The sequence below is a fragment of the Neolamprologus brichardi genome, chromosome 3 (genome assembly GCF_056152115.1).
Source record: "Neolamprologus brichardi isolate AB-2024 chromosome 3, ASM5615211v1, whole genome shotgun sequence".
In the NCBI taxonomy this organism is placed as follows: domain Eukaryota; kingdom Metazoa; phylum Chordata; class Actinopteri; order Cichliformes; family Cichlidae; genus Neolamprologus; species Neolamprologus brichardi.
In genome coordinates this window covers 25,134,710-25,149,870 of record NC_142106.1, presented here as the reverse complement: position 1 = coordinate 25,149,870, position 15,161 = coordinate 25,134,710, and the positions used below count along the sequence as shown (strand labels likewise).

The following is a 15,161-nucleotide window of genomic DNA, read 5'->3' as shown; positions in this document are numbered from 1 at the left end:
GTATACTTGCATTTGAATCATTTTTACCATATGTAACACATGCATATGTGTTTAAAAAAAGGCTTTGATTTTGCCACGCCATTTGATTTCCATGCCAGCCTACATTTCTCTACATCTGCCCCGGTTACCAAGTCATGAAGTGTAAGAAAATGCCAGTAACCTTCAACTTCAAAGCAGTGAAAAATTAAGCCAACTCTCACAAGTGCCAAAAAGTGCAGTTCCTCCAATGGCCACTTGAGGTGTAAATAACCATAGTTTCCCATGTCAAAATGCTAAATCACAGAGGATAAAAAACATGTCTGGGAGAAAAATTTTTATTAAAAAACTAAACTAAACTAACCTATCAAATACCCTGTTTCTAATTATGTGTCCAAACTGCAGTTCCTCTAATGGCCACTTGAGGGCGAGTATCAATCTCTGAAGACGCCTATGTTAACTATACATATAAAAGCTGACATAAACATGTTTACAGTGTGCTACAGAACAAATGTATGGAGGATGTTTTTTTTCTTGTTACAGTTGCACTGTTTGTGCTGCTGTTTTGAAGTATTTCAATTTCTAATTTTGTATCTGTCAAATAGCACATTTGTGCTCCAGTGGAACTAGTCCATGAAATCTGAGTACTTATTTATTCTTTTATTTAGCACTGATTAGCAGTTATGTTTGTCCATGTGGTTGTGAACAGCTTTTGTACACAGTCTATTCTTTTGTTGACCTGAGCCAGCTCATTCTTGTGTTCAGTTGAATGTGTGTGCAATAAGAGCTCATTTGTACTTTCACATTTATACAGCTTTGTGTAGCTCTTCAGACCAAAAAAAGGAAGCCAACATGACAAAATCCTCTGGAAGAAAAACTATAAAGCCTCCCACATACAGAAGACACAGAGAAAGTTTAAAGATGGAGGGAATGAACTGAGGAGAAAGTATGTAGGACAGAGCGGGAGGGGAGAGAAAGGAAGAGAGGTGGGATTGTAGTTGAGTAAAATGGATTCATTGTGTTGTATAATTAGTAGCTATCATCTGGCCAAGGGCTGAGGAGTCTGGGACAGGGCAGTGTGTGTAAATGTGCTTAAGTAACGGACTCAGAAATTCAACGCAAACGCAAACACGCACAAAACAGAAGGCGCACTACACCGTTACATCTGGACTACCTCAGCACTCCGAGAAACATGCGCATACAGCCATACGTGGAGATATACCAACACACACGCATCAACATCAGTCAGAATAATAAACACATACGTGAAGCGTACCTCCGCCCAGCAGGAGTGTAGGTAGCTGCCACTGCAGGACATACTGCAGACACTTGCCCACCCCAACAGGGGTCATGTTGAAGGAGCACATAGGGTCACCCGCCATTGTGTCGGCACCCAGCTGCATCACTATTGCCTCCGGGTTGAACTGTGCCCGCACCTCCTGCAGGACGCTGTAAAAAGAAGAAAGAATTCTGTTACTCACAGAGGATGCATATCATTTGGTTATCAAGCATCCAAAAAAGAAAACAATTCAGGAAAATGTATAGACTTCTGTGACTAATTGAGCTTATGTGCATAGTCACTACCATAGGGGCCTTTTGAGCCAACAAAAACCTTGCTGGCACTCAAGCAGTGATGGCTAACATGACTTAAAAATGCCTTACCTGTACATTCTGTTCTGAACAATAATAACTTTATAGTAAGTGTAGAACACTAAAACAAAACACTTACACCCAATTTGTTCAGTTACTTTCACCAATTAGAGGTGCTAAAGCAGTAGCCTGTGATTATACCAATAAAAAGTAATGAAGTATTAGTCTGCAGCTTACTCATTATTTCACAGAGCTGGAGCACTACGCTGTCTTTTTTGTGGAGTTTGCACAGTCTCCCCAGCTCTCTCCGGGTACTCCAGCTTTCTTTCACAGTCTAAACCCATGCATTTGTTAGGTTAGGTATCAGTGTTTGTCTCCCTGTGTTAAACCTATGAAAGACCAGCAACCTGTCCAGGATGTACACCACCTTTTGCCCTATGACTCCAGCACCCACACATGACCTTGAACTTGAGAAATGGAAGTGGATGGATGGGATACAAGTTTTCAGTCACTTGCATTAGTTACTTTACAAGAAAAGACTTTAGTTTCACCCATTAGAAGTCGACGCTGTGAAATAGAGAGCAATTTTAATTTCCATTACCATCAGCTCACAGATGCCGGCTGATCCGCAATCATGAAATTACAACAAGGATAAAAAGCAGTTTTCAGGAACAGTTCTCCAGGTTTTATCAGGTCTTGTTTTGTTAAGGACATGACTTGCACTGTTACTGTTCATCTATTGTATGTACTACATGCTTTTTTAGGTTTCCTCAGTTTGTTTTTGAGGAAACTGCACACAATGCACAGATATGGTAAGATTCTTTAATCAAATAGCTCTCTGGGAATAACTTTGTTATATTTGACATTTTTCATAGGCGAAGGAACAAATGATGTGCTTTATCGTGGCTCAAGAGTTGGCAGTTCGTCTTGTAATTGGAAGGTTGCTGGTTTGAGCCCCGGCTTGCACAGTCTTGGTCGTTGTGTCCTTGGGCAAGACACTTCACCCGTTGCCTACTGGTGGTGGTCAGAGGGCCCGGTGGTGCCAGTGTCTGCCAGCCTCGACTCTCTCAGTGCGCCCCAGGGTGGCTGTGGGACTAAGGGACTAAGTAAAGCGCTATACAAATACAGGCCATTTACCATTTTTATGCCTGAATGATGCGTAGTATAGTGTTAAACTGGCTTAACAAACAAAAAACAATCTTCTGAAAATGGACTAGACTGAAAATAACTGAAAAAGCAGCCGATAAAAGAAAACCATTGAAAGACCTTCAGAAAGCCTGACAAGAAATGCTCCTTAGAAGCAAACTATGAAGAAATGAGGGGTGACTCAAGACTTTTGCACAATAACAGTGATGCTGCATTACTAAAGCTAACCCAACAAAGCAGCACATAGTCAAATAAAATGATCTCTCACCATTAAACTGACATAAACATTATAGAATGAATAATTATAACCCAATAACATTGTGTATTCAGTTGTGTATAATGACTATTTGTAAGTTTATTTTGATGCTGTGACTTTAGTGTTATTAGACTAATTAAGTATTTTTATGAGTTGTACTAAAAAAAGTCTTAATTCCTGTTTCGGAACTGTAGCATTACGTGTATGAGGGCACATGGGCCTGAAAATCACATCCAGTGTTTTCTATGCTAATTTCCTACACTCTGTTTATGTCTGATTTCCACTGAGACTCCTCTGTCTTACTCTTGTGCCACTACATTAAAAAAAACAAAACAAAAAAAAACTATTGGAATGATCCCAGCAGTCACACACAGAGCTGAGATGATTGCTGCTTGGTGCTTGCCAATAAAACCCAGAAAAAAAACACCGCCTACACTTTTTTTGCTCTTTTGCTCAAATACAGATTTTAAGGATTTATAAGCAGCTGAGTGGAAACAAACTCAGCTTCTCCTGTTCAAGATCACAGAATCTGCGACATACAGATGCTGAGATAGAGAGAACAAACAAGGGGTGTTAACCCTTTATTTCCCTTTAGAGGCGACACATTTGCATTGAGTGCTCAGCACAGAGAAACTCCTTCAACTAGAAAATCCCCAGTTTAAGCCTCACAATGGAAGGATTTCCCTGCTAAAGTGTCCCTGATAAAATGCTGAACTTGCACATGCTCCTTAGCACTCATCAATGGATGACCCTGACCTCTGATCTGTTGGAGTTACATAGGAGGACAGCGCTACAGTTTCTCTGTGTGTGTATATGAGTGTGTGTACCTGGTAAAAACCTGGTAGTATCTGTCGTCCTTGATGCCGTCCTCCAGCGGGACGTTCACAGCGTACCAGCGGCCTTTACCCAGCCCGGTGTCACACAGGTCACCCGTACCTAAGCAAGCACAAACTTATCCAACACGGTCATTCAAATTGGCATATTAAAGCATGCCGTGGTTAAGCTCACTGTATTGCCTGACCTGGGAAGAACCCGGGCGAGAACTTGTGCAGTGAAACGGTCATAACTTTGGATGTGAAGCTGAAGGCATCTTCAACACCTGCAGAGACCAAAGTGGAGGAAAGAGCTTTTAAAACCTGGAACCAAAAGAACTGCTGTGAGGATGACAAAATGTAAAAGAAGCTTATTTTAAATTGTGCAAAAGTCAAAACAGTGTTTGGTGTGCACCGTCTCCATGATGCAGGTCAACGTCCACATAGAGGACTCTTTCGTATTTCTCTCTCAGTCTGAGGATTCCCAGCACGGCATCGTTCACGTAACAGAAGCCTGAAGCCTCATCCCTGGACAATAAGAGAGATGAAGATGAAGCGCCATGTTTGAAATGTACTGCTTTGTCAAGAGCACCCTCTTCAGGCTATTTGATGTAACTGATGGAAATTGATGGTTTAACAAATTCTGAGTCTAGCCCTGAAACACCTGATCACAGCTGGATCAGTTAACGCAGAGTGAGTGACATAAGCACAACAACGACTGTTCGGTGACCAGTGTGTAATGTCTCTAAAGGTTTATGCACATATAGTTTATCTAAACAGTGATTCCTACAGTAGATCTTTCAGTGGAGAGGGGAAACTGGCTCTATTTATGCTCGCCGTTCTCACCCTCATGTGTGACAAATAATCCAGCTGCAAGTCTGCCTTCACGGCCATTTATGTGACTGTCACGGGGGGAGACAACAGTGCGATTACATCACATCGGCACACATTAATGGGCTATTACTGTCTACAGATACGATTAAAAGGACATAGCCAAAAGATTTTGTTCTGAGTGGATAAATAAAGTCCCATTATCCACCAAACACTGTCTCTGTTCTTAAACTGACAAGTGCTGACTGAACAAGTGCTCATCTAAAGCTGGTTTAGGTGCAGAAGGAGGGCATGGGTCAGGAAGACGGCCTGCTGGGAGACACTATATGCACATGTAATGCAGCACACAGGAAGGTTACAGCACACTAAAGTGTGTTAGCCTACTTCTTGGCGTGGTGCCACCCTCCTGCCCAGTTGATGGCCACGTCACACTTTTGGTCCAACAGAGTCTGAGCTGCCGTCAGCGTAGCACCCCCCACTCCTGCTGCATAGTCAAATATGCCCTCGACCACTGGACAGTCATAGCCTGGAGGGAGAAAATACAGCAGGTGAGAGGAAGATGAGGGATTTAAAAAATAAATACTTTTTTTTTAAAAAAAGGCAAAACCAATTCGCAGTACGCATGTTAATTTGTCAGGGATCTGACAGCTAGGATAAACTTAAAGCTTTCCTTTTTGAGAAAGGTTATAGTTGGGGCTGTATCAGGTGACCCTGAATCCTCTCTTAGTTACCCTGCAATAGGCCAAGGCTGCTGGGGTATTCCCACAATGCACTGTGTTTCTTCTTTACTCACTATGTGTTTATACACCACTCTGTATTTAATCATTAGTTATTATCTACCAGTGGCTCTCTTCCACAGTGTGTCTTTCCCCCCCCCATCTTCCTCCCCTCACCGTACAGCTGGTTGGGGGAGGTGTCTGCTCCTGTCAAAAGTCACATGCAGATGGTTATCAACTCGATAAGTTAATCGAGGGCTTATCAGTCTCATATGACCAGCTTTTCCAGGAATCGTAACACTATTTTCCAAGGAACTGATTGGTCACTTTGCGGTGTCTTAACTGGATGTGGTCAGGTCTGCAGCATATGTTACCCTAGTGATGTATGCCAGTAAGAAGTGACACTGAAACGCCACTAATAAACACCAAGTTACTTCAACAGGCACCTAATATAATGCTTCGCGGTACATGCATGCATGCAGTGGATTTTACGACGACACGAAAAAGCACAAAAACATTGTCTGATATTTGCGCCTTAAACCGCACTGAAATCTGAAGGGTAACTCAAGTCCTTGAATGAGAACTTTACTGAGTTAAAAAAGAGAGGGTGAGAGAAAGATAAAGGATAAGGGAATGTCATGGAACAAAAACAAGCAGAGTGAACTTGAAGCTTAGTCTAAAGTTAGAAATGTAAACTTCGGAAAAGGATGGACTAACATACAACCCATCCAAGAACAACAAACAACAGTGGGATCCTAGGAGTGGGACAGGATCAACAAACATACCCTTAGATTTTTTTTTAAGCACTTGTGTCTCAAACAAAATAAAAAAATGTTATTTGAGGAGAACATTTATCATCGTTGTCAGTGTTATTAAGTGCAGTGTTACATTGCCATCTACTGGTGAAATCATTTTAACCCCTTTATTTCCATTTTTGTACTACAGCTGCTTTAATATTGCAGGTAATGATCAATTAACCCCTTCATCACTTTAGTCATACAGGACAAAAGGCAGCTGTGCTTTAAACCAGAAACCCAATGACACCATACTGCACTATAAGTGTGTGCGTTTAACACATTAAAGATTAAATAATAAAAAGGTAGCAATGTGTTTTGCTCACCCAGGCCGTAGTCGGCCGACTGGGGGTCATCGTTGTCTCCGTCCTGGCTGATCTTGTGGAGATGCTCCAGGTAGGAATCAGTGTGGAATTTAGCCATTTCCTCTATAGTGGCCACGTGGGGTTTGACAATGCTGGAGAGAGTAGAGAGAAAGAGTGATTTGACAGCAGAGACACTGCAGTGACAAACAGACAGGAGAAATGGAGTTAGAAATAACAGTTACCAGGGTAAAAAGAGAAACTTTATATAATTACCGGAGTGTTTACGTGAAAAAGTGGAATTTGGGGGATTTTTCAGCTTTATTTGATAGACACAGTGGACAGGAAAGCAGGAGCAGACAGAGAAGGGGTAAAACAGGCAGGGCCACGGGTTGGACTCGAACTCGGACTAGCCACTCTTAGCTGTACGGCAGCTAAGAGTGGGGCGACCATTAATTGGTCGCCCAATTAATGCACTGAGCTAAACCGGTAACATCATTTGCAAATGATTATAAATGAAAGAACACAAATTTTATTTGTACTTCACACATACGTTGTTTCTAAGGCTGTCCACCATAGTAGACGTGACACAACCAGTGGTTACTAGGGAGGTTGTTGGCTCTCGCTGGGTGAAAGAAGATGCTGCACCAGAAACCTCCTAGTGATTTCTTTTGTTGCTAGCAGACTGTCACCATCTCTGCCACCTACCAGCCGAGCAATAGTGAAACTTTTGTCTCAGGAGGTTTTTGTTATCATCCCTTTCTCACAGTGAGCAAGTCAGGAATTTTGGCATCATTTTGGACAGTGTTCCCAGTTTTGACCAACATCTTAATAATTCCCCAAATCCTGCTTTAGTTACGCTGCAATAGGCCAAGGGTGATTGGGGCTTCCCATGACAGACTAAATGTTTCTTCTTTACTCACCTGCTTTCACTCTCAGTGTGTTTATACAGCACTCTGCTGCTTTAATCATTAGTTATTAATCGCTGATCCTCTCCCACTACCCTTGTGCAATAATGCAAATGTTTATATAGATCCGATACAAATACTAGCTTTGGTATAGATACTATTGATATTTGGATTGATCCACCCACCTTCATCTTCCACAGTGTCTCTTTTGTCACTGACAAAAACAATACCAACTGTGTTCTCTCTCGGTGCAAACACCAGCAGCTCACCTCATGTGTTGAAGCAGTCCATAGGCTTCTATCAGTGAGTGGACCATACTCGCCTGGTAACAGAGGTAAAGACAAGGATATCGTTTTCCAGATTAGGAAGAGGCTGCTACCTAACTAGCTCTGTAACGCATCTCATTCAGTTCAACTCACCCGGTTTGGCACTTTGGATAAAGTGTCGCAGGTCTGGATGTACTCCGGACCGTAAACATACGCGACTCTTCGTTTACTGCAGCTGTCGTCATCATCGCTGTCACCTCTGAAACTCATTTAGGTTGTCTGAAATCCAAATGTTTAGATGGAGCTGAAATATAAGACAAATTCTGAACACAGAGAGCGGCTTCTACTGCCCGAGTCTGGCGTCACACTGTCAACATTCCGTGTTGCCCACCCGGTAAAGCTGGCTTCAACCGTGAGATTAACAGACATACAGGTTTTGAAAATTATAACTTTGTGTTTTATATTATGTCTTAATGCTATTTTATCTCGTTGAAAAAAGTCCATTCGATAATTCTGTAGCGAGAGATAGAAGATTTTAAGAACTCATCTAAAGTTCCGCGCGAGGACACTTTGTCTCCATTTCAGCGGACGCACGTAAGGTGCATTCTGGGATTCCTTGTAGTCTTTTTGCGGACTCTTCAACCGCTGCATTGATAGCCAATCGATAAACTCGTCAAAACAGACGAGTCTGCTGAATATAATGCGTGTTCACCCTAACTTTGTCCTTCCACCAACCCAGACATGTATTTCATCAAACAACCTTCAGTAGGAGAGGGGAAAACGGCAGTAAACTGAAACAGAGCCTGGTTAAACTCCAATAAACGTGTAGTTAACTAAGGGGGGCAGTGTTCTCCATTGTGACGTCACCCTAAGATATATGCATTGTTTGTTTGTTTTTTCATAGCTATAAAAGCCTAACCCCTATCCCCCTTACCCCATAACTACCCATAATTTAAAGTTATTAAGTCAAAATTCCAACTTATAGATGTCTTCTAGCGCTGCTGTTTTCAGACTTTCAGAGTGTTTAACTGGACACATTTTGAAGTTTGGTGAGTCTGTATAATTGTTGAGTTTGAAAAGCAGGGAGTACCTGAGTAGAAATTCCGTGTTGTCCTCTCTGTGTGAGAGCTGCTTTAGCTCTTTGTCCGTCTTCTTCAGCTCAGAGATCTCCTACTCCAGCTTCTTCTGAAGCATTATAACTCGACACCTTTCCTTTTTCTGCTGGGATTTGATTTGCAGGGTTTCTCTTGATCCATTTTGTAGCCTGGGTGTCAATTGTTGTCTGCAAAATGCATGCCAAACATTATCACTGTGAGAGGAGAAGGTGATATGTACTGGGTTACACTGTGTTTAAGGAAATCATGGGATTTCAGAAGGTCACCTCCTCTCAGTTGAGAAATAATGGTAAATGGCCTGTATTTGTATAGCGCTTTACTTGTCCCTAAGGACCAGTGTTGGGGAGTAACGGAATACATGTACCGCCGTTACGTAAAATACAAAATATGAGTAACTGTATTCCGTTACAGTTACCGTTTAAAAAGGTGGTATTTAGAATACAGTTACTTTGTTGAAATAAATGGATTACACGGCGGTACTTTCCTGTTTCATATTGTGGCGGGTCAGGCCTGTTTGGGTTTTGTTTGACAGCTACGTTCTGTTGTTCCAGGCGGCAGCGTTCCGGTTGCCAGGGTTACAGGGCGAATGCACGCTCTCTCTGCAACTGTGTATTTCCTGGGTGAGAGAGCGCCTTTTGTTGTTGTTGTGCTAAGCTAATAACCAGAATGCTACAGGTATAGCTCTAAAGAATGTAGCATCATAGGCAGTGTAGTCCGTGCTGCAGGGAGAAAGGACTGCCATACACGTTATGTGTCTGTGAGCGAGGGAGGGAGAAAAAGGAAAAGTACGAGCTGTCATCGAGCAGAAACGGGAGCTGGAAGCATGTAAATATAATAATAACCACTGCAGCCATGAAGAGAGCCTGACGAGCCCAGCTGTAAGTAAGCTATTAAGACTCGACTGTATACTGTGTTCGTGTTTTCCTCCAAAAACAATAAGTTCCGTTGGAGCAGCCTTTCAATGCCTCTCTCTGTCTCTCACTAGCAAGGTTGACCCAGACAACAAAGTAAAGCTATTTTTCAGCTACGAGCAGACACAGAACCCACCGTATTAGCCAGAGGTCCCTTTACTACGGTTCGGAGCCGCGGCCCTTCAGTAATAGTAATAAATCACAGCAATAGTACATTCACGTAGTTGTAAACAGCATGATAATATATTAAGTAATCCAAAGTATTCAGAATACGTTACTCTCATTGAGTAACGTAACGGAATATGTTACAGAATACATTTTGGGGCATGTATTCTGTAATCTGTAGTGGAATACATTTTAAAAGTAATCTTCCCAACACTGCTAAGGACCCCAAAGCGCTTTACACATCCAGTCATCCACACATTCACACACGGGTGATGGCAAGCTACATTGTAGCCACAGCCACCCTGGGGCGCACTGATAGAGGCGAGGCTGCCAGACACTGGCGCCACTGGTCCCTCTGACCACCACCAGTAGGCAACGGGTGAAGTGTCTTGCCCAAGGACACAACGACTGAGACTGTCCAAGCCTGAGCTCGAACCGGGCTTGGAAAAATGTTTCCATGAGTGAGAGTCATCCAATGGAAGTATTTCGCTATTAATTTTCATTGGATGCTATGGTGGTTTGCTGTTTTGCATGTGTTTATTGTGTTTATTTTACCAAGTTTTACTTCCCACCTTGAGACTTTGACACCACGAGTCTTTGTTCCATTCTTTCTATTATTTATTTTGAGTTTATTTTAATAAGTTGTATTAAACAGCTTGACCTACTCCTATTTGAGTGATATTGTCTATAACCAATGAGGACTAAACATTCCTTAGGTTAGACGCATTAGATGCATGGGAGAGGGAAAAATGGGCTGTATACAGAATAAAAGAGCATGGGGGCATTGTGAAAAAATGATGTGATATCCTCCCTAAAAGTTGATTCTGTTCATCTAGACGTAGCATTTTCAGTACGAGAAACATTTCGTCAATCATCCATGAGATTTTTTCAGTCTCATCTGACTGCAGGTTTCCCCAACTTTATAAACAGTACCTTTGCACAATGACTGAAACGAGCACCACTGGTGAACAATGGGCTGTGAGGTCAGTTTCTTGTTAATATTCAAATTGTCATGACCATTGATCACCAACCACAGATCAAAGACTTTTAATCAGTGACCACTGACCAACTCCCCGGATCTCGTCTCGCAATTTATGTTCTCCCTGCCATTCCTGTTCTGACTAATTTTTTCCCTCCTTCTTTACAGACAATCCCTATTTGCTTGTTAAACATGTTATGACTGCCCTGATCCTGGCTCTACATACCCCTTTCCTTTTGTTGAAAAATAAAGACACTTACTTATGATCTGTTGTGTAACTTTGCTTTCTGGGTCCTGCCAAAATCCGAGGTCTTTTGGAGCTTTTTCTACAGCAGCAGTCACCAAATTCATGAAGTGAACACACAATAAATATAGTACTCTATGTATTATTCATAATTAGTCAGCTTTATTATTTTGATTTCTTTACATAGTTAGCAAAGTGTTTATGTTTTTGTATTTTTCTTTTTATATATACAGTATTTATTCAGTAAGTGATTAAGTAGATGACAGGAAAAGACATTAGTAATCATATGAGTAACCAACTGAGTTCAGGAAGTTGCTATCACGTCGCCACTGCCCTGTTCCCCAGAGCAGAATAGGACAGTCACTTAAAATTCTAAATTCACACAACTATTAGGTCATTACACTCTGACAGGGGTCATTTTCATTAAAAACGAACAATCTTAAAGAAGTTAGACTAATTTCTTTGTCAGTCTGTCTAATTTTTATGTATTTCTTCTTGTCTTTTACTATTTGTTTGATTTATTGACTTCATTGTTGATCTAAGCCTTGACATGCGACAATGTTTGTGAGTAATGTTTGGGATGGTAGTTTGCCTGGGTAAGATGAAAAACAAGATACCTTTTTCTAAGATTAACATTACAGAAAAAATATAAATTCCAACTATATAAAGCCACATGCTGTATTTTTATATTCATACATGTTCATAAGTACAGGAGGAAATATATTACATTACTGTCAATATTTCATGTTTTTTCCATGCTGCCAAGGAGAAAGAACAACAAGCTACCTACCTAAAAACTTAGAATTTTACTGTAAGATGGTTTGACTGGCCCTTGACCAGTGAGCAGAAAAATAGGCAAACAAAACAGATTTTTTTTCTTTTATGGTGTTATATTTGGTAATAAGCACAGTCTACTTCAGCTCATTAAATGTAGCAGTGGTGTCAGTCCAATAACTCTTCCAAATCCACAGTCCAGCATAAAGTGGTGCAGTGAATGTGGTCTGGACTTTGTAGAGGAGGGTCATGGAGTCACAGACACTGTAGAAGGACAGAATACCTCCTCTGGGATCCACGTACACTTCTACTTTGAAGGACAGAGGGCCTGAGATGGGATTTGTAATGTTTTTATGTTTGAGTTTGTAGCTTTTGTTGTAACACTCTAATACCCAAGACGTATTGTTGCTTCCAAACTCACTTTGATCCAGTCTTATTTCATTCTTATAGGAAACAGCTACTGAACCCCTTCCCCTTTCCATTCCACTTCCCAGTAACAAGGTCCAATCAGGCTCTCTTTGCTCAGGACCTGCTGTTCAACCTGTCTCTTTTTTTAAGACCGGAGTTCTTACATGGAGATGTAGCATTGTCTGATACGGTTCTGTTCTGATTTGATAGAAAGAGTTTTCGGTGCACTGTATCTGGGTCCGTTGTCAGTTGACATGAATATTTTAAAAACTCATCTCTGGACTTAGGTTGTGCTTGTGGCAGTGAAACATCTGGTGATCTTACTCTAAGAGTGAGTTTACTCCATTCCTCACTTAGAAACATTTTGAGTTTATCTCTGGCTTGTGACACTGCTCTTTCAAGATTGTCAAGGTATTTAACTGGACAAATTCTGAAGCTTGGTGAGTCAATAGAATCAGTGAGTTTGGGGATTTGGGAGTAACTGCATAAAAATTCGGTGTGGTCCACTGTGTATGAAAGCGGCTTTAGCTCCTCTTCTTGCCTCTTCAGCTCAGTGATCTCCTGCTTCAATTTATTCTGAAGCTTATTGACTCGCCTCTCTTCAGTTTTCTGCTGGAAATTGATCTGCTGCTTTAGATTTGAGCCTTTTTCTTTAATGAAACTCACCAGCTCATTGATGATGGTCTCAATGTCCTTCTCAGCGCTATCAGAAGATTGCAGAATTTCCTCGATTTCCTTCCTAAGCACGTTCACTTCTCCTTCTTTGGTCTGAATTCTCCGGTGAACATTTTGCAAAATCACCTCAAATTCTTTTTGCATTTCAATTGTGTTGTGGCATTTATGTTCATTCACACAGCAGAGATAGCAGATACATTTTTGATCAGTACGGCAGAACATCTTCATCATCTCATTATGAGTTGAACAGATGTTCCCTTTCAGCCTGTTTGATGGTTTGATTAGCTTGTGTTTGTCAAAGGCAGAGGAGTCATAGTGAGGCTGGAGGTGTTGCTTACAGTAAGAAACCAAACATACCAGACAGGACTTCAATGCTTTCAGCTTTTTTCCAGTGCAGGCATCACAGGAAACATCTTCAGGTCCAGCATAGCAGAGATCAGCAGGAGCAGGTTGGATTCCAGGTATCTTAGAGTCCTCTACTAACTCTGCTAACATAGTGTTTTTCACCAGCTCAGGCCTCGGTATGAAGATTTTTCTGCACTAAGGACAGCTGTAGGCTCCTTTTGGATCCTCATTATTCCAGTGGACTTTAATACAGCTCATGCAGTAGTTGTGTCCACAAGAAATAGTCACTGGATCCTTCAGTAGATCCAGACAGACTGAACAGCAGAGTTTTTCGTGATTCATTGTCTGTCCTTGGAGTGTTTTTGTATGTCAAGGTAATTGAAAAACCGTTTCACTGTGAGAGGAGAAATGGAGTGTATCAGGTTACGCTTTGTTTTGGGACAAAGGAGGCTTTTTTCCTCATGTGGGCTTTAGTTGAGTATTGCTGTATTTTTCTATGTTGATTTTTGTTTTCTATTTATGTTGGTCAGATTTATTTGCAGTAATAATGGTACAGACTAAAGGAAAGATGGCCAATTCTCCAATCCTGACTTCTCTTAATTGGCTCACTGAAAAATTATTCTCTTCACATAGAAAGTCTTCAATAATCAGACTTCATCTCATCTAAAGACATTACAGTACCATATGATCAATATCTCAGACTACTGATTCCCAAAATAGATGGATTCAGTAGAGTCAAGGTGGCTGTTTATGTGAAAATCAAATGAGCATCTTTGAAACAAGGCAGGATGCATTAAGGGTACGTCTTTTGCCATCTTACAATGCTGTGGTTGCATATCAACAATGATGAAACTGAGCCAAGAGCCCATTGTCAATCAGGGTTGATGAACAGGTTTTAAATAGGGCAGGAAGATGTTTTTGTATCCAAAAAGTATTAAACATGTTTTTCTACAACAGTAAGAGCATCACTGAATGTTCTGGGCTTCTATTTTGTGCTGCACTTTTTCAAGTTTTACTGTCTAGATTTTTGAGATGAGGTCCTCACTCGTAATGGTAGCATGACCGAGCGGTCTAAGGTGCTGGATTAAGGCTCCAGTCTCTTCGGAGGCGTGGGTTCGAATCCCACTGCTGCCATAGTGTTCTAGCGGCAAAGTTTTGTTTCTTCCATGCCTTACCAATAAATTGTAAGGGCTACAGTGGAAATCAAATCTGTTATAGAACGTCTGTCAAGTGCATGAAAGTCATCAGGAGCAATTCTTCCAAACCACATTAGTCCGGTGCTGTAAAGTCATTTACAACTTGCATGTTTTTCGTGTCTTTTTGTTCATGGTCTCATCACTGACTGGTTAGTGGACTTTCCCGCATGCCACTCAAGTGTGCTTCAAGTCCAGTCCACTCCCTTGTAATGTGCTTTTGAGCAGAACCTGCAACCGCTGGAGAATTGATTAAGGTGCTGCTATGTTGGTCTCACCAAGGCTGCAGAGTGACAAGAGTATCCTTGATTTCATGACAGTGGAGCAGTCCCATATGGTCTAGCGGTTAGAATGCCTGGTTCTCACCCAGGAGCACGAGCACGACAGTGGCGCACTACCTAACCGGTCCCATATGGTCTAGCGGTTAGGATTCTTGGTTCTCACCCAGGAGCACGACAGTGGCGCATTACCTAACCAGTCCCATATGGTCTAGCGGTTAGAATGCCTGGTTCTCACCCAGGAGCACGGCTATGACAGTGGCGCCCTACCTAACCAGTCCCATATGGTCTAGCGGTTAGGATTCCTGGTTTTCACCCAGGCAGCCCGGGTTCAACTCCCGGTATGGGAACATGTCTTTAATGTGCCCACAAGCCAATGTGTTCTTTGTGTTAATCCCACGATGGATTAAATGGTGCAAAGTTGTTGGCTGAAGGCAAACATCAGGTAAGGCAACAAACCTCTGGCTAAGCACATGG

General features: G+C 41.7%; 1 protein-coding gene, 2 non-coding genes and 1 pseudogene across 3 annotated transcripts in view; 2 read left to right on the top strand and 2 right to left on the bottom strand.

Annotated features, from left to right (window-relative positions):
• The window catches only part of hdac8 (histone deacetylase 8), a 36,475-nt gene extending 28,321 nt beyond the window's left edge, over positions 1 to 8,154 (bottom strand). The window contains exons 1-8 of the mRNA XM_035914877.2: positions 7,751 to 8,154; positions 7,601 to 7,653; positions 6,448 to 6,578; positions 4,996 to 5,137; positions 4,196 to 4,308; positions 3,990 to 4,067; positions 3,796 to 3,904; positions 1,253 to 1,425 (exon numbers count right to left, since the gene is read on the bottom strand). Of these exons, the coding sequence (XP_035770770.1) occupies positions 1,253 to 1,425; positions 3,796 to 3,904; positions 3,990 to 4,067; positions 4,196 to 4,308; positions 4,996 to 5,137; positions 6,448 to 6,578; positions 7,601 to 7,653; positions 7,751 to 7,867 (916 nt within the window). The 5' untranslated portion in view covers positions 7,868 to 8,154. The remainder of the gene's footprint in view (positions 1 to 1,252; positions 1,426 to 3,795; positions 3,905 to 3,989; positions 4,068 to 4,195; positions 4,309 to 4,995; positions 5,138 to 6,447; positions 6,579 to 7,600; positions 7,654 to 7,750) is intronic.
• A 3,768-nt stretch (positions 8,155 to 11,922) lies between these two features.
• LOC102788585 (tripartite motif-containing protein 16-like) lies at positions 11,923 to 13,555 on the bottom strand (annotated as a pseudogene).
• Positions 13,556 to 14,265: 710 nt separating this feature from the next.
• Positions 14,266 to 14,347, top strand: trnal-aag (transfer RNA leucine (anticodon AAG)). Its single transcript has one exon. It is a non-coding gene; the product is annotated as a tRNA-Leu (tRNA).
• A 615-nt stretch (positions 14,348 to 14,962) lies between these two features.
• Positions 14,963 to 15,034, top strand: trnae-uuc (transfer RNA glutamic acid (anticodon UUC)). Its single transcript has one exon. It is a non-coding gene; the product is annotated as a tRNA-Glu (tRNA).
• The last annotated feature ends 127 nt before the right edge of the window (positions 15,035 to 15,161 follow it).